The sequence below is a fragment of the Carcharhinus amblyrhynchos genome, chromosome 10 (assembly GCF_965287045.1).
Source record: "Carcharhinus amblyrhynchos chromosome 10, sCarAmb.v2.hapA, whole genome shotgun sequence".
Taxonomy (NCBI): Eukaryota; Metazoa; Chordata; class Chondrichthyes; order Carcharhiniformes; family Carcharhinidae; genus Carcharhinus; species Carcharhinus amblyrhynchos.
Window position 1 is genome coordinate 41,165,144 of NC_137333.1, and position 19,867 is coordinate 41,185,010.

Here is a 19,867-nt window from a genome sequence, read left to right on the forward strand (position 1 = left end):
AGTGGATGACCTCACATTTATCCAGATCATATTACATCTGCATGCAGATGCTCACACACTCAGTCTGTCCAAATCATCTCTGCATCCTCCTCACACTCACCTTCCCACCCAACTTTGTATCATCTGCAAAATTGGAGATAATACCTTCAGTTCCCTCTTACAAATCATTAACATATCATGTAAACAGTTGGGGTCCAAGCACAGACCCGTGTGGAACCCCAAGTCTCGACTTACAATTCTACGTGCTTTAACTTTACATAGTAGTCTGTTATCTGAGATCTTGTCGAAAGCCTTCTGAAAATCTAAATAAATCACATCCACTGATTCTCCTTGGTCAACTCTACTGGTTACATCCTCAAAAAATTCCAATAGATTCATTAAGCAAGATTTCCCTTTTGGAAATCCATGCTTACTTAGTCTGATTATACCACTGCCTTCCAAATGCTGGGTTATGAAATCCTTGATAACGGATTCTAGCAACTTCCCAAGTACCGATGCTAAGCTCACTGGTCTATAGTTCCCTGCTTTCTCTCTACCTCCCGTTTTGAATAGCGGGCTTACATTAGCTATCCTCCAAGATGTAGGAACTATTCCACAGTCCAAACAATTTTGAAAAGTAACCACCAATGGATCTAATATTTCCATAGCCATTTCCTTAAGTACTCTGGGATGAAGATTATCAGACCTGGAGATTTAGTCACCTTCAATCCCATCAATTTCCCCAAAACCATTTCTCTATTTCCTTCAGCTCCTCACTAAAACATGTTTCTCTAAGTACTTCTCACAAATTATTTATATCTTCCTTTGTAAAGGCTGAAGCAAAGTACAAATTTAATTCCGCGGCCATTTTTTTATTCCTCGTTATGAATTCTCCTGTTTCTGTCTGTAAGGGCCTACATTCATTTTTAATCAATCTTTCTCTCTTTACATATCCAGAGAAACTTTCATAGTCAGTTCTCATGTTCCCTGCGAGCTTACTTTCTTGCTCCATTTTTCACTTCTTAATCAATCCCTTGGTCTTCCTTTGCTGACTTTTAAACTCGTTCCAATCCTCAGACCTATTGCTTTTTCTTGCCAATTTGTATGCTTCTTCCTTGAATCTGATACTCTCTCTTAATTTCTGTTGTAAACCATGGTTTAGCCACAATTCCCTTACCATTCTTGCACCAAACAGAAACAAACAACTTCCGGAATTCACCTATTATTCTTTAAATACCTGCCATTGCCTGTCCACTGCCTTTCCTTTCAGTAATGTTTCCCAGTCCGTCATAGCCAATTCATGTTTCATACCATCATTGTTACCTTCATTGAGATTCAGGACCCTAGTCTCAAAATCAATACATTGTCCACCTTGACAAAGAATTCTACCATATTATGGTCACTCATCCCCAAGCATTCTTTCACAACTAGATTGCCAACGAGTCCTTTCTCATTGCACAACACTCAGTCCAATATAGCCTGATCCCTTATTAGTTCCTCTATGTATTCTTTGAGAAAACCATCCTGTTTGCACCCCAGAAATTCCTCCTCGATTGAACCGTCCCTCATTTGACTCTCCCAATCTATATGCAGATTAAAGGTGCCTATTTTCACAAATGCTCCTTTACACATGCATCTCTGCTTCCCTGTCCACTGCTTTTCCCTAACAGTCCTACTACTGTTTGGTAGTGGTAATGGTGGTGTGTATACCACCCCAATCAATGTTTTTTGTCTCTGGATGTTGGCTCATTACTAAATCTAGAATGGTCCGTTCCCTTGTCAGCTCTCAGATATTTTGTTTCGGAAAACTACCCTGAATATTAGTCTGTGTGAAAATTAAAATCTACCATTACAAAACAAAGAACACAATCTGAAATGCAGCCATGTTCTTTGATTGTGTTTAAAAAAAAAGGTGCTCTCCATGTATTCATGAATTGTTATGATCTCAATCACAGATTCTGTAAGGGTAAATATAAATCTTCATTTCTTGATACAAAGCGAATTCCAAAGATTCAGAACAAAAGTGGAAAAATTCCTCATCTCCATCCTAGTGCTGAATTGATGACCAATCATTCTGAATTAACCCACGAGGGGAAACAATCTCTCAGCATCGACTCAAAAAGATCCTCAGAGTCCTATATTTTTCAATAAGACCACCTTTTGTTCTTCTAAATTCCAATGAAACAGCCCCTTCATCCCAAGAATAAACACTCTCGGAACATTTATTTAAATTCATTTATGCAATGTGGGCATCATTGGCTAGGCCAACTTTCATTTCCCATCCATAGGGGCCCTCGAGAAGGTGGTGGTGAGCTGCCTTCTTGAACTGCTTTGGTCCCTGAGGTATCGGTACACTCACAGTACTGTTAGATAGGGTTATTGGAGAATTTTGACCCAGTGGCAATGAAGGAACCGTATATATTTCCAAGTCAAGATGGTGAGTGATTTGGAAGGAAATGTCCAGGTGGTGGTGTCCCCACGTATCTACTGTTCTAGTCTTTCCAGTGGTCTTGTGTTTGGAAGGTGCCGCATCAGTAGCCTTGGTAAGTTCCTGTGAAACATACAGCTAACACTGTCAGTCGTGGAGGATTTGAATGTTTGTGGGAGGGGAGCATTCAAGTGGGCTACTTCATCTTGAATGGTGTCAAACTTCGACTGTTGTTGAAGCTGCGCTCTTCCAGACCTGTGGAGAACATTCCATTACACTCCTTACTTCTACTTTGTAATTGTTGGACAGGCTGTGGGGAGTCAGATCGTGAGTTACTTGCCACAGGAATCCAAGCCTTTCACCTGCTCTGGTAGCCGCAATTTTGATACAACTAGTCCAGTTCAGTCGTCAAAGGTGACCCCAGGACGTCGATAACGGAGGATTCAGAAATGGTAATGCCATTGAATATCAAGGGGCAATAGTTTGATCCTCTCATGTTGGAGATGGTCATTGCTTGGCACTTGTGTCACTTGAACGTTACTTGTCAGCCCAAGCCTGGATATTGAACAGGTCTTGCTGCATTTGGACTGCTTCAGTATCTGAGAAGTTGCAACTGATAATGAACATTGTGCAGTCATCAGAGAAACATCCTCACTTCTGACCAAATGACAGAAGGAAAGTCATTGATTAAGCAGCTGAAGATAGCTGGGCCTAGGACGCTACCCTGAGGAATTTCTGCAATGATGTCCTGGAGCTGTGATGATTGACCTCCAATCACCACAACCATTTTCCTGCCAGGAACGATTCCAACCAGCAGAAGGTTTCCCCCAATTCCCATTGACTCTAGTTTGATGGGGCTCTTTGATACAATACTTAAAACAAATACTGCCTTTATGTCAAAGGCACCTCACCTCACCTCTGGCGTTCAGTTTTTTCATCCATGTTTGAACCAAGGCTGTAACAAAGTCAGAAACTCTGGCAGAGCCCACATTGAGTGTCCATGAACAGATTATTGCTGAGTAAGCACCATTTAGTTGGTGAATCCTTCCATCACTTTGCTGAAGATCAAGAGTAGACTAATGGGGCGGTAATTGACCTGGTTTGATTTGTTCTATTTCTTGCGTGTAGGACATAATTGGGCAATTTTTCATGTTGCCAGATAAATGTCAGTATTGCAGCTGCACTAGAATAGCTTGGTTAAAAGGTACAGAAAATTCTGGAGCAAAAGTCTTCATTACTGATGCTGAAAGATTGTCAGAGCCCACAGTCTTTGAAGTATCTCGTGCCTTCAGCCATTTATTGATGTGTGGAGTGAATCAAATTGGCTGAACACTGGCATTTGTAATCTGGAGACCTCCAGAGGAGGCAGAGATGGATTAACCATTTGGCATTTCTGGCAGAAGAGCGTTGCAAATGCTTCAGTTATATCTTCAGCCTTATTAAGCCATCAATGCAACTATTTCCCTCCTTGAATATGGAGACCACAACTATTGAGTACTGTTGCTGTGATCTCACCTTTCTCAACTCATCTGGGTCTGTGTCAGAGCTTGTAATATTCAGCAGGAAGTCAGTCTGCTAGAAAACAGATCCTGATTAGACATGAATTTCACTTATTCAACCTGTCACATATGCTCCCAAAAGCAGGGAAAAAGGTAAATTGAATCTTATAGTTCTGTAGCCTTAAGTGCTTTATACAAAGGGAAGCAAAATAGCTGGTTGTTGATTTTATTTATATCATTGTGGTTTTGCTACCTATTAAAAATTTAACCAATTATAAAAAATCCATTATTTGTACAAGACATATTCTTGAATTTTTTCACTCATCTCTGCAATCAAGTGTTTTGATTCAATCTCAGACACACCTGCAACAAAAAAAAAATGCTGGAAAATCTCAGCAGGTCTGACAGCATCTATGGAGAGAGAATGGAGCCAACACTTCAATTTAGAATGACCCTTCATCAGAATGACATGTAAGTTCAGCTCTGACAAAGAGTCATCCTGACTCGAAACATTGGCTTATTGTCTCCCCATAGATGCTGTCAGACCAGGTGAGATGTTCTGTTTTTGTTTCAGATTCCAGCATCCAAAGTATTTTGCTTTTATCTAAGTATTACAATTGCATTTGATAAAATTGCGTTGTCTGGTCGAGAAGGACACTGGTATACAAAACCATAATGCTACCCAAAATCCCCAGAATTCATTTGACATCAAATGCATACCTGCATTTCCAAAATGCAGCTAAATTAAAACAGTGGTCACTATGACAAAACAGTCTCTATTAACAGGTTTTATCTTGAGCATTAAGCTTTGCCAACAATTGATGACTGTATGAAGATATATGTTTAATTGCCTGAGGGTTCAGGGCTGTGAAGGTACAGAAATGGCTACTGACCTTAAAAAAAAATTCTTCAAGTGCTAATTGCAGTATTGAAACTAGTAGTTGCTCATATTTGTAAAATTAAGCAGAATGGGTCATCATATTAATTAGTGAATGTGCCAAATTAAAAATGTACAGGCTGCTAGAAATGGGACACAAGGAACATGAACTGCATCGCTGCAACAAAGAGCATCCATCTTTCTTCAATCATCTGTCATAACAGGCTTTTCATAGATGAATGTTCTGAGAAGTCAAGGCTAACAGTGAATTGGTTTTCTTAATAACCTAACCTAAAGACACTCAAGATTTTAGATGTTGAGGCTTTCAGAAATGATGTGCAATAGTCTTCTGCTACACAATCAGTCAACCCAAAAGGGAGTTTTAATTACTAGCCTTGAAATGGAAACCACAATGTCAAGTTTCAAAATTTAACAACATTTAAGGAAAATTTATTTACTGGTAGATTCAACATTTGCACATCATGCAGTTTTCAACAGTCAGCTATTCTTATATTAAAATAAGAACTTGGTTGCATAGAAATGATTTTATGTACACTGGACTGAATATACAACTCACTGCTCTGCAGATTCCAATTTTTTGAATATTACATTAACTTGTAAATTGATAGCTGAGTGTACAAGACAACCTTGAGTCAGCAAGACAACAGAGTCAACAAAGTCAAACTGAAGAAAGAGTATAAAATTTGTCCTGCTGCAAATGACTTAAAACTAAATAGGATGTGAGATGACAGACTGAAAATACAGAAAAGCCACAAAAATTAGGAAAACAAGTGAAAGAGAGTTTGGATTATCAACAAATTGGACTCCAATGTGCATGATTAGCATTCTATAAACAGTTATGAATAATTGTACAATGTTGTACAATGGTCTACTCCTGCTCCTATTTCTTATGTTCTTATGTTCTTGTGGCGTGAAACCAAAGTGATTAGCAAACTCTTTTACACGTGAAAAGTACATTCTGCTCGTTCGATAATGTTCTACCTCTCTCACTCTCTTCTTTCACTAGTTCACTTGAGATAATCTCAGAACAGCACCTTGAAAGCACAGGCACATGATGCAGAACTATTCTTAATTTGTAAATCTTGAGCTTTCAGAAATGACTAATGTAGAAAATAGTGAAGTCACACATTTGTGTGAATGTGAAGTTGAATAACAATAGTCTTGAGCAGTCATTCCAAAAGAATGGGATCAAGACAGATTATACATCAACGAGTAATCACAGGGCATAAAAGGAGGACATATGGGAAACTAAAACTCTCAGGACTACATAATGTGATTAAGAATAGAAAATCGGAGTGGGAGGTACAGAACAAAAAAGTTTCAAGAGACTCTGTACCTGCTGATTATGAAAACAACAGGTAGCATACAGACAAGAAACAGAAAGAAACCAAGGACAGACCAGTCAAACCATTGGATCGGAGATCATTCACTTCTCCACCATTTAATAAGGTCATGACTGATGTGTATCCCAGCTCCATTAAGGCAGCTCAGTTCTATATCTATTAAAGACCTTGGCAAGCAAAATTCTATCAAATTCCAATTCAAACTTTTTATTTGAGCAATCTCTGGTTTTTTGAAGGATTGCAGAGGTAAAGATGATAATATGGAAGAAAGACCATTGGGGAGGACGTTTAAATGCAGTTATGATTGGAAACATGTAAAAGCGATGGAAATATGTAAATAGAGAACCAGCAATGGCGAAAGATGAAGATCAAGAGAAACAAGGAGATCACGATGTGATAATCATGGCATGAAGCTTGCAGTCACAGAGAACATAACTTGAAGCTCAGTGATACTACAAGGGCAGAAGTCAGATTGAGGAGATTTGAATAGTAAGTTTTCTGACAGATAGGTACAGAACTGGAAGCCAATGACATGTTCATCAAGTCTTTAAAAAACTAGAATACAGATGGAGGATAGTTGAAAAGGATGGATGGGTCAATTTTATTTGAAGGGGAAACAGTGGTGACTTTGAAAAGGAAAGGGACAAGTTTCTGAGGTGAGGAGCCATTAACAACGTAAGCAAATCACATGGATTCGACAATTGCTTTGATGGATGCATGTTCAGCAAAGAGACTAACTATTTGCCATCTCAGTTGATGTTGCCTTACACATGATATTAAATCAAATTTTGATTTGCAGATATGTTGTCACTGTTAGATGTGAGAGTGAAAGCACTGGCTTTGCAGCATGCTCGCTTGCCTTGTTTGGACCTGGCTCTCTGAGACTGCTTGCTGATAGAAACTTATCCGATTGCGTCTGCCTTTGGTGATTTTCTTTCCCAAGTATTAGGCTTCAATTTACAGGTTCTGGGAATTATTTTCAGAATACCTTCATATTTGACTTTTGGACATACTGTAGTGCAGATTCCTGTGCTCAACTGGCTGTGAAAATCACTTTGGAATGCAGGAATCCTCCTTGCAAATGACATGGCCAACCCAATGTACCATCTTACTTGATATTGCAAATGCATCTCAAACGGCAAAGGTGGAAGGCATCTAGCTGCTTTGTGAGACATCAGTGGGTTGTTAATGCCTTGCACCCATACAGGAATGGCATGAGAATCATTACCTGGTGGATTTTGATCTTTATTTTGAGACATGTTCTGTCCAAAATCTGTTGACAAGCCTAATCAAATGTTCAGCTTTCTTTAGCCAGGTGATGGGTGATAACACCATGGCACTATAGAGGAATGCAAGGCTTTTTGATACATCTTGTAATGCTACAAATATTTTTAATATCCCGTTCTATTTCTAAGTAAAGTGTACTGCAGTTATGATGTAGATCAGCATGTGCAGCTCACTGGGTGGGAGGAGCATGGAGTAAGAAGGACACTAGGACAAAAGGAAGAAGAACTCTGACCAAAAACAGGTTAATACTGGACTTCTTCAAAATAAAGACAGTTTAACTGAACAGGGACACACATATGGCCATGCCATTAATGTCTCAGACTAATTGCACCTAGATACATTGTCTACAATAACTCTCTCATAGGCAATGAATATATGTAATGGCTTTTTTTCATGTCATATCAAGACGTGGATTGCGGTACGCACCCAAAAGACATCCTGCTGTTGAGAGCAGGAAATGTCCACACGCAGGTGGTCCTGCAGCACTGTGGTGGGATTGATAAGGCACTGAAACACAAATGGGTGATTCAGTATTATCCTACATGTCAAGAGACCAGGATTAGAAAGGGATATAAAAGGCATAGCCCAAAAGGACATCAATGCTGCAGCCTGGGAAACCTAACTTGGTCAGTTCAACGGCCTGACAAACCCAGAAAGACCAGTATACAGGTCTTATTAAGCAAGTATTGTTTTAAGTATACTACTACTTTGTGTGTCAATGAAAGGTTTTCCAATTAAAATGGAAATTATATCCAAAGTTGCTTCATATCATTGATATTATTATGGGGTCCAGAACTTACAAGGGACATGAGATACCCAGTTTAAGAATCTTATAGGAGGGTACTTCCAAAATAGCAGAACTTCTGAACTGACTTAAGGGACGTATTGATGATTGTGACAATGGGTTGAAGGTTGACACAAAATTTCTGTCTTCTTCAGATTTATTGTAAAACTGAAGTATTCTGGGGCTTGGTGTACCATGATAGCAAACAAGAACTCACTTAGTGGCTGTGTTATGATTTTTGTGCGAGTCCTGAGCGTGAGAAGAAGTTGCCATCAATCTTCAAGCGAATGTGTAATTCAACATCAAGATATTTGAACTCATACAACAGGATGGTCGAAAAGTAGATAGCAAACAGAACAGATTCCGTGACCAACATTACTTGCTGCCATTGGAGGTAGGATAGGCATCTGATGAGGCACGATTTTGTATTACACTGCCCATCAGGCCATCATCAAATAAGCAGATGACCCTGATTATCTGTAGACAGCCATATTTGTATAGTGTGTTCCACAAGCCTCCACAGTTTATGTTGCCAATGATCTTTGTGAAGACAACAAACATTAGAAGTCATTTAGAAGTCATTGTTGGAACCGAGAGGCTTTCCTTGAATTTGACAAGATTGTCACCCATTGCTTGTTGAGCACAAAAGTGACACTGCGATTCCAGGTACACCAAGTCTGTAAGACGAATGGCGGACTGTTGAGAATAACCCTGATAAGAAATTTTTCTACTGAACAGAGAAGTGAAATATCAAAATGATTGTCACAGATGTTTCTCTTCCAACTGCACAGATGAGTTATATAAGGAGTCTTGTAACCTTGTAGCACAATGGCCTGGTTCCAGATTAAGTAGAAGAGGATAGTGAGTTTCCTAACCACATAAATACCTCAGGAGGAATGCCATCAACTCCTGGAGACTCACTTAGACAATTGCCCTATGGCCTTGGTGACTTAGGCTCAAGATAGATTTTGGATAAACTCATCCAGAACGTGATGTCATAATGCAATTGAGGTCAAAAACGGACCTCAGTGCAATAAAATAGATATTCCACAACATTCAATTAGATGAAATCTAGACTGTCAAAGACTGTCATATAACAGAGAATGTGGCTTCAGGACAAGTAGCAGAATGGCTAGCTAATTGTCCTCATGACTAAGAGTAAAATGCACAGGCAGAGTGGGAAGTGAGGTTCCATCAGCATCAATGCTGACACCACTGTTGTTCACAACTTACGTTAATGATTTGGACTTTTAAATATAAAACAATTTCTAAATTTGCAGATGACACCAAATTGGGGGTGCGATAGTCAATACAGATGACGGCAACAAGTTACAAGCACCTCTAAAACAAACTTGCTGAATGGACATGTAATTGGTAAAGTAATTTCAATACATAATTGTGAAGTATTACATTTTGTCAAGAAAAAAAAAGCATTCCATTATTACCTCAAAAATAAGTAGCTAAATAGGGTAGAGCAGTAAAGATGCTTGGCAGTATAAACACACAAATCAGCAGAAGCAGTGACACAGGTTTACAAGGAAAGCAAATATAGCACTTGGGTTTATTTACAAAAAAAAAAGAACTGAAAAGTAAAGAATGTTTGTTGAAAATGGTAATCCAGTGGCTGATGTATAAATTTTGAAAATTGCTATGAAACTGCTTGTCTAATCAGAAGCTGGCTTCTCCAACAAGAGGAAACATCCTCTCCACATCCATCTTGTCACTACCCCTCAGAATCTTAAAGGTTTTGATCAAGTTGCCTCTTAACTCTTTTAAGCTCTAATAGAAACAAACCTAGCCTCTCCAACCTTCCCCAATGAAACAATGTGAGATAAACTGAGACTGTTTTCCTGCAATTTAATTGAGCTGCATAAAATCATGAAGCACCAAGACGGAGAGAATAGGAAGAGCCTATTGATACCTCTGCTATGGGAAGTAAGCATAGATTTAAAATAACTGGCCAAAGGATTAGAGTGAAGCTACAGAGAAATGTTTTCACCTAGAACATGGTAGGGACGTGAAACTCATTGCTTGAAAGGATGGAAAAGGCAGAAATCCTCATCACATGTAAAAACACTTGGATATGCACTTGCAATATCACAATTTACAGGTTTTTAGAACAAAAGCTAGAAAGTGGGATTGGGCTGGATAATGGTTTCCAAAAATATGGGTATAATGGATTGAATAGCCTCCTTTTGTTTATGAATTTTGCTATGTTCCTATCTTCCTTGCAAGACTTGTGCACAGTTTATCAAAACACATTACTCAAATTACTTGATAGGTTTTCTGATTGGTTGACCTACATTACAATTAGGGCCAAGTATAGTAAAATCAAATTTTTGTTGCAATCAGGTATCCCGAGCCAGGATTAATCATGGGCACAGTTAAGACTATAGGTAGGTTAATCCCGAAAGAAAAATAGGAGTGCATCATATCGGGAGAACAATGCATACAAAGTAGGAAGGGGTTTCCCAGAATTAAGATGGACCCAAATATTTTCAGAAAGAAAGCAAAGAAACCTAACCAAGCTACATGGAAATATTCCTTTCAGACCTTAGCTTTCCTCAAAGGGACCAACTTCAGGGACTTGCAATTCTTTTAAGAATTAACCATTTCTAAGGAAGGTTATATTTGCTTTTAAGAGTTTTTAAAAATTACATTACTTACATGAGCATCAAAAATTCAAGACGGCAACTCAAAGCAATTTCAGAGGATTATTCATAGAATCCTTGCATGATATATCACAAAACAAAGCCTCTAAATTCATCATGCCAGCACCGTCTCTTTAAAATCTGGTTCGATATCTCTGCTATTTCCCTGCAAACCTGCAAATCTACCCCCCCCACCCCCTTCAAATATTTATTCAATTATCCCATCAGATTATTGTGTTACCTGCTAGTTTTGGATTGGTAGCTATCGACTTGAAAAAAATGAACGAATTGATTATATCCCAGCCACATCCTTTTGAGCAGTTATCATATAATCATAGAACCCCTACAGTGCAGGAGGTGCCATTCAGCTCATCAGTTCTGCACTGACTCTTCAGCAGAGCGTCATACCCAGGCTCTATCCCCATAACCCCCTGCCTCCTCCCCCAACTAAACCACACATACTGGGACACAAAAGGGCAATTTAGGTGGAACAATCCACCTAACTTGCACATCTTTGGACCGTGAGAAGAAACCAGAGGAAACCCATGCAGACACAAGCAGAATACGCAAACCCCACACAATCACCCAAGGCCAGAATTGAACCCGGGTCCTTGGCACTGTGAGGTAGCAGTGCTAACCACTGTGCCATCGTGCTGTCAGTTATCAAGTTTTCTGAGTTTTTTATTTTTGAGTTAGAATATTACGAACATTCATCTGACAAAAGACAAAAGTGAAGAAAGAAAATGAGAGGCCACACGTAATCAGAAGGACAAAGTTAAAAGTGAAAATCTGGAAGACATGTAAAAGAAATGCATAAAAATAAAATTTGAAACTGGGAAAGAAGCAAATGCACAGTACAGGAGCCAAATAGTTATTTTGCCATCAACATTGCCCAAGATTAAGGACACTAATATTAAATCTAAAGAGGAGGCATGTAAAGTTGCTTTAAAAAGCAGCAAGTGAGAGGTTTGGTAGCAGTTTGGAATTCAGCAAAGGTGGACCAAGAAATTAATTAAAAGGAAAAAAAATAAGCGTTTGATAGTAAGCTTACATAAAAGCAGATTGTAAAAATTCTACAAGTATAAATATTAAAAAAAGATTTGTGAAGGCAAATATCTGACAGGGCAATTAAACAACTACTTCAGTTTTGTCTTCATAGAAAATGACACAAGAGTCTAATAAGGAGGAGGAATTGAAGGAAATTAGGAATAGTAAAAAAGATTCAGGAGAAATTAATGGGACAAAAAGCTAAATGTCCCCAGGGCCTGATAATCTATATTCCAGGGTACTAAAGGAAATGGCCAAGGAGATAGTGGATGCATTGGTTGTCATCTTCCTAGAAACAAGCTCTGCAGATTGGAGGGTGACAAATCTAACTCTAGCATTTCAAAATTGAGGGGAGAAAACATAGCATTGCAGACTGGTTTGCCCAACATCATTAGTAGGGCAAATGCTAGAGTCTATTATAAAGAATGTAATAATAGGAAACTTAGAAAATATCAACAGGATTAGACAAAGTCAACATGGATTCATGAAATGGAAATCATATTTGAGAAACCGACTTCAGATTTTTGAGGATGCAACTATTGAGTAGATAAGGGAGAACCAGTGGATGTCATGTATTTGGATTTTCATAAAGCTTTTAACAAAGTTCATTTAAGAGATTCATGTGCAAAACTAATGCATTGGAAGTTGGTGGTATGGATTGAGAATTGCAAAGCAGACAGGAAAGCAAGAGTAGGAATAAATGGATCTTTTTACCATGTGGCAGACGGTGACCAGTGGGATACTACAGGTATCAGGGCTTGGACCCCAGCTATTATTGTACATATCAACTTGGATGAGGGAATTGAGTGTAATATTCCAAGTTTGCTGATGACATAAAACTAGGTGGAATTGTTAATGAGGAATAAGTAAAGACACTTCAAGACAATTTAGACAAGTTGAAATCAGTGGGCAAATACAAAGCAGATGCAGTACAACATGAGTAAATGTGAAATTATCCACTTCAGTTTCAAAAAAGAGAATGAAAGAGTCCTGTTGAAATGGTGACAGATTGGGAAATGTTGATGTGAAAAAAAGAATCTGGGTAACCTTGTAAACCTGTCACTGAAAGCAAACATGCAGGTGCAGCAAGCAGTTAAGGCAGCAGATAGTTGGCCTTCATTGCTGAGGATTTGAGTAAGGATATCTTCCTGCATCTGTACAGGACCTTGGTGAGACCACACCTGAAGTGCAGTTTTGGTCATCTTATCTAAGAAAGAATGCACTTTCCATCAAGAGTGTGCAGTGAAGGTTCACCAGACTGATAACTGAAACACTGGATTGTCACACAAGCAGAGATTGAGTCATCTAGGCCTATATTCACTGTAGTTCAGACAAATAAGGGGGGACCCATTTGAAAAATGTAAAATTCTGACAGGGCTCAACAGACTTAAATTTGGGATGATATTTCCTCTCGCTGGGGGTCTCTACAACAAAAGCTCACAGTTTTAGAACATGGGATAGACTGTTTAAGATTGATGAGGTGAAGCCTCTTCACTCAGAGGGTGGTGAACCTGTGGAATCCGCTACCTCACAAGCCTGTGAAGACAAGTCACTGAATATATTTAATGAGCAAATATATTAAAATGAGCAAATGGTTTCTAGTCTCTAAAGGTGCCAAGGGTATCAGGGGCGTGCAAGAGTATGGCACTGAGATAGAAGTGATGTGGAGATGCTGGAGTTGGACTGGGGTAAACACAGTAAGAAGTCTCACAACTTTAACCTGGTGTTGTGAGACTTCTTATTGAGATAGAAGATCAGCCATGATCACATTGAATGTTGGAGCAGTTTCAATGAGCCAAATGGCCTACCCATGTTCCTAATTTCTGTGTTTCAACTGAAAAAATAATCATCCACATTTTATATATCTTCCAACAATTACAATATCAGCCCTCACTTTATGGATACTTGCAGGAAACTGAGGTTTCCAAAGGCAAATTGATGAACTGATAGTTCTTAAGTATGTTAAGGATAGAAGCCGCATACATCAGGACAAACAATAAATATACCTTTGCATCACTGAGTTATCCAACAGAAGTCAGATGAAATACCCAGAATACATTTCATGCCACTGTAATAGGGTGAAAGATAATCTGTTTTCAAAGAATATCATTTGGACTGGAAGTAGAAATCAGATTGATGACAGGGAAATTACATGTTCCTGAAGTAAAAGCGAGTGGTCAGTGGTTGCTCACATTCAAGAGATCAGAGACATTATTATAAAGCTACAACCATTTTTTCTGAGGCACATGAAATGTCTTTCAACATTTGTTCCTCAAGTAAAACAAATGCATCTAAACTTGGGGAAAATGGTTAACATTTTCTTTCAAAATATTCATTATGTTATCATAAGGGATATACAGTACAGGAATATGGCCAACAAAAAGCAAGAGTACAAGAGATATAAACATGATTTTACAATGTTTGCCCAAGAGCAGCATCAGGAGGATCACAGTTAGATTGCTTAAAAAAGGTTAGTTAGAAAACTTGATTTCACTCAAAGAAAGCATAAATTGCATTCAGTTAAAAACTTAAAGTTGCTCAGCTGGCTAATATCTGGAATGATGTACACAAAATATCTTTATGATTCAACTGGCTTGACTCTTTAAAAACAACAAAATAGAATTTAAAAACAGATTCATATTTTACTTACAATATTGGAAGTTGCACCAATGTATTGCACAACCATTTCCCTTTTAATGGTTATGTCCTTCTCACGGAGAGGAGCCTTTCGTTCTTCATTTAAGTTCATATCTTCCTGTGAAGATAACAAATTAACTAAGTTAACTTGCTGAAACGCTATAAATGGCCACGTTATTAAATCATGACGAACAACAAATCCTATCATTAAACCTCTACTGACTGATGCTACCTCATGTTTGTGTGACCTTTAGAAGCAGTTTTAAAACACAGACCTGGAGGTATGAAGAACAGAACAGCTTGCCCTTATATTGTGCTTTTCTCATTCTCAGGTTGTTCCCAGTGCTTCACAGCTAAAAAAGTACTTTTTTTTTCATTTGATGGAACTGTATGTACTATTGTTATATTGGCAAATCTAGCAACCAATCTATTTGCAACAAAGCTTCCCATTAGGTAAGAACCAAATCATCTTGTGAATGGCATCATCTGCAAATGGACCATTGCTTGCTCCCTACTGTTTGAGTTTAGAGTCCTATCCCTCTTACATTGAGAAATCCATCACAAAATAGAAAATTTCAATTGAAAGGAACTCTACTTGCTTTTTAAAAAACTGGAGTCAACAGAGACATTCTGGAGGACGTTTCATAATCCCAAAGCAGTGTTTCCAATGGGGGAAAAAGGACCACTGCTAAAAAAACCTCAGCCACTAACAACAGTGAAGAGTTCAAAACAGTGAACTCTATTTTTTGCCTTCCATCATTTAACGTTAATTTAGCCAGAAGTTAACATGTACTGCGTAACAGTTGTGTGCACACATTTATGTGCATGCATACATATGAAGATCAGGACATGTGTTTACCTCTTCAAATATCTAAAGTCTTCACCACTGATACAGCCATCCTGCCTTGCATAATGTTTAATGCAATTCACTGTGAACTTGTTAGCCTAAAATTTAGCTGATTTCCAGGTCACCCATCACAATTTGTTAATTCACAATCCTGCTAGAGTCCCAAGTCAATAATCTTGGTAGAGGCCAGTAACATGTTTATTTTTGTTTAGATCTGGCAACCCAGTTATTAACAAGTAAGATGCCCTTTCAGATAGTCTGTGCAGACTCGATGGGCCAAATGGCCTCCTTCTGCACTGTAAGGATTCTAAAATGAATTTCTTGAATCCACTTTTCTCCTACACCCATTCGACTTGCACTCCAAAACTCAAGCCAGATGATTCGCCAAAAAACAACTATCCACTGAGTCCGAATACTGCTTCAACATTCGTATAAGGATTGAGATTTCTTGCATTTTCCACGACTTCCAGCAGACCTTTCTCTTCAAATCTCTTCCAACCAAATAATTGCAAACATCCCGTTCAACTTAGCATCTCTACATTTGAGGCGTAACCAACTCAGGTCAGAACTCTAAAATAAATACAAAATACTGCAGATGTGGAAATCAAGTTCTGAAGAAGAATTACATTGGCTTTGAACATGATTCTTATTTCTCTCTCCACAAAGGCTGCCAGGCCTGCAGAATTTTTCTCACATTTTGTTTTCATTTTGGGTCACAGCTCCGCTGGTTCTAATATTTTTTAATTGCAAAATTTAGCATTCAAACTTTTTCTATCTCATCAGCTTCGCTATACCAAAAGTTGAATTTACGGTTAACAAAATCCTTTAGTTAATAACAGGTTCAAATTATATAGCTAAACCCAGGGTTTCAACCAAATTCTATTCAAAGAGATGTTTCCTTCACTGTACTTGTTCTAAACTAAACTAAACTGAACATTTATCTGCCAGGCAACTTAGTCATATGATGATTTATTTGAAGCCAGTAACTGAGTACAAGAAATCAAACTAGAGAGGGACTTGGGTTATAAAGGGACCATTAACACAAGATAATTCCCCACTCCCAATACCTGAAAAACACATGGGCTAAAACATTCGGTGCCATCTTCATCTTGGGTTTCTGTTTAGCTTTGTGTTTTTTAATGCTACTGGCCCAAAACTAACGAAAGTGTGTAAAGAAAGCAGAACTGTCAATTATATCCAGTGCTAATCAAACTTCTGCAATTTTATGCACAAATTTTAAAAAAGGTGCCCCTCCCACTAGACCAACCACATTTCCATTAATTGCACTCACTTGCCAGTGTTTCAGGTGGTCCTTAAACATTAAGCTTTTTCCTCCCGGCACTAGAAAACTAATAGGCATGTTTTAAATGATTTGTTTTTTTAATTACTAAGAAACCAATATAATTAGCATATCAATCAATATTTTTATTCAAAGTCAATTTCATTCTGCAAAATCAGATTAGTCACAGGTTATGGAAGAGATACTCCAGTTAAAAATATGTATTTTTGTGAGAAATCCACTTTCAGCTATGTTAATGTAAGTGCATCAATTTACCACTCATTTATCAGCATTTTTGAAATAATCTTTACTTTCTAAATTAAATTAACACTGGCTTACGGATGATTTTACAGTTGGCAATATTGTGGAAAAAAACACTTGATAAAATGAAAGCCAACGCAGATTCTGAAAGACCAGCATTCAATCGAGACACCAATCAAAAAGTTCATGCTGAAAATCGGAAATACAAGCAGAAAATGCTGGAAATACTCAGCAAGTTATGGTGCAACTCCCATAATGTTGCCATCATCTTCCAAATATTTCCAATATGTTCTGTTCCTATTTCAACACGCATAGTGAGTAACAATATGCAAAACTTCAGCTAAGATTCAAACAAATGTGTACCTTCTTTCAGCCTAAACAAACAATGCCAGCTCATTTTAAGACCATTGATCAAACAAGATATCTCACTAGCTTCTAACATTTATCTTTTTCCCTTTGTCCTAATCATCCCTGCATCCTCTTCTTTCTCCCATTCATGTCACTGCCCTTCTTCATCAACTACTTTGCTGCATTCCTTCCTCCCCGCCAAGTTGATTCCCTTCCATCCAGTTTGCTTTCCTTCCTTTCTTGCGCCTCTGCTGCCTCAACCTACTTCTTTTTGGTCTATTATTTTTTGGTTTCATTATTTGCCTTGCTGTATCCAGGTTTTCCTCTTCCTATACTTTTTGATCCTCCTCCCCTTTCCTTTTCTTTTTCTGTATTCTCTCCTCTCCCATTAATTTAACTTCTCACTTATGATCCTCTTCTTCTTTAACTATGCCCTGCCCCCTCCACATCTCAATCATACTTCACTTTCTCTATCCTTTCATTCCTCTCTTCCTTTGTGAACACTCTCTCTCATTCGCCCCTTTGGTCTCTCAATTCTCTTAATCCCAACCATTTCTCTCTTCCTTCAAACCTCCCTCTCTCTTTCAACCATCTCTGTCACTTATTTTCGCTTGACTTTTTTTTCTCTTTTTGATTCCCTTTTCTACATCCGATCAAATTGTGGTTGCAATTGCCACCTTTGAAATTTCAATTTCTTTTCTTTTCAGGAAAGAAAGAAACACCATGATTGCATAGCTTTCTGTTCCAAACAGGAGAGCAATGGTAAGATAACTTTTTCCCTTTCTCCTCACCTGTAGATTGTGTAAAACAAGACATGTATTTTATGAGGTGTTCGAAACCTTTTGAGTGTCGTGCATTTAATAACAAATGCAAGACCAGCTTTCCGATAAGTTTAAAATCGGAAGATAGAAGTTTTATTCACACAACATGCACAAATGTAAATGCAATGAAAACACTCACTCCCTGAAACACACATACACAAGATGAATTATATAGCCAAAGCATGCATTTAGATTAACAGAATAACAAGCAGCAAATCACATTTACATTCAAGTGATGCAGGTCTTGGTGGGTTTACTCTCGTGGTTCTTTGGAATTAAATGAAAGTGAGAAGTCTCTGGGTTTCTAGGTGAAGTCATGGTCGAGTTTCTAAACAGACATTTTTGCAGCTGTAGAGGAATTCCTCTCTCAATGACTGAGTTGACTGTTTGTATTTCTTTCTTCTGGTTGGAGAATGATCCCTTGTGGTCTGTTCATATCCAGACTGACTAGGCTCTGACTGGTTCTTGGAATAATAAGATTTGCTAACTGAAGCCGGTCTCAGTCATGTCACTACATGATCAATACTTCTATTGCACACACAAAGCATTTGAAATTGCAAGCCTTTGACTCACAATGTTCACACCTGCTTGTGATAAATTGTTTTCTCCACAATCAGTAAGTTTCAAGCTTGTAGATTCCAAGATCACCGAGACAAAGCTATTCATACTGAATTTCAGTAAATACCAAATTCACAAATGGTCTCACATTTCGAATATATTTTCAAGGGAGGATCTGGCACGCACAGTCATGTACATTTTAACAACTTTCCTGAACCAAGTTCAAACATAAGTTAACTTTTTTCAGTCTAAAAATCAATAAACATCTGACCTTCAGCAGCCATATTTGTGGCGCATTGACTTTACCTTTAAAAGACTTACAATTTCAAAGAACTCACATTGAATAAACTGCATACCCTGAAAGTTAGCAGTACAATGCGTCTTCCCTGGGCATGACTTTTCCAAGAATCTGGTACATAAGCCTTTGACCTGAATAGAGGGCTTCCACACCTCTTGCATATTCTGAAATGTGTTCATCTTCAAATGATCCTCCACATTCCCTGAATATTCAGTTGAAGAACAGCTAAGAATATTAAACCAAGTTTTATCAGATCACAACCCACAATCAAGAGATCACTGCTTGAAAATTGGACACATACAAATACCTTTTTCTTATTCTAACATCAGGGACACTTCTTTGATAACTCTCCATCTCTGAGGAGCCATAATTTGACAGGTTGCAATAAATTATCCAGATTGCTGGCCGCAGAGACAGCAACAATTTACCATTGTTCTCAATGGAAATAATGACCTTTACAAATCCTTGATTTCTCCAATTACTGGTCAAATAGGCCATATATTCACAGCTACTGCTAAATCAATTTTTTAATACAAGCAGCAAAAGCACAAGTCAAACAGCAACAAATAGATAAATTATGGTTACAATTTAAAACAAAGTAATTCTGTTCAGAATTAGCTTGCTATTGGCTTCTTTTATTCAGTCACCATAGATTAGGAAACCAGCTGCTTTACCAGAAATCATCTTCTAGCCAAAAATCAATACAATATTTCAACTGTTAATCAGAAGTCAAGGCAGGTTTCTCAAGGAAAAGGCAAAGCCACACATTCGATGTGTGGTTCATTGGCCGCTCTTGTGGAAATTCAGAGACAGTTATTAAAATTTAATCAAGGCTCGGTAGCTAATGAGAATATAATTCGTCTGGAGTTCAACAAATCGTAGAATCTGATTTGGAGTCTGTG

General features: G+C 38.1%; 1 protein-coding gene across 1 annotated transcript in view; it reads right to left on the reverse strand.

Moving 5' to 3' along the window:
• Positions 1-19,867, reverse strand: part of LOC145348875 (protein diaphanous homolog 3-like) — a 527,933-nt gene that overhangs the window by 464,712 nt on the left and 43,354 nt on the right. Inside the window, exon 4 of the mRNA XM_080196908.1 lies at positions 14,567-14,671. Within this exon, the coding sequence (XP_080053034.1) occupies positions 14,567-14,671 (105 nt within the window). The remainder of the gene's footprint in view (positions 1-14,566; positions 14,672-19,867) is intronic.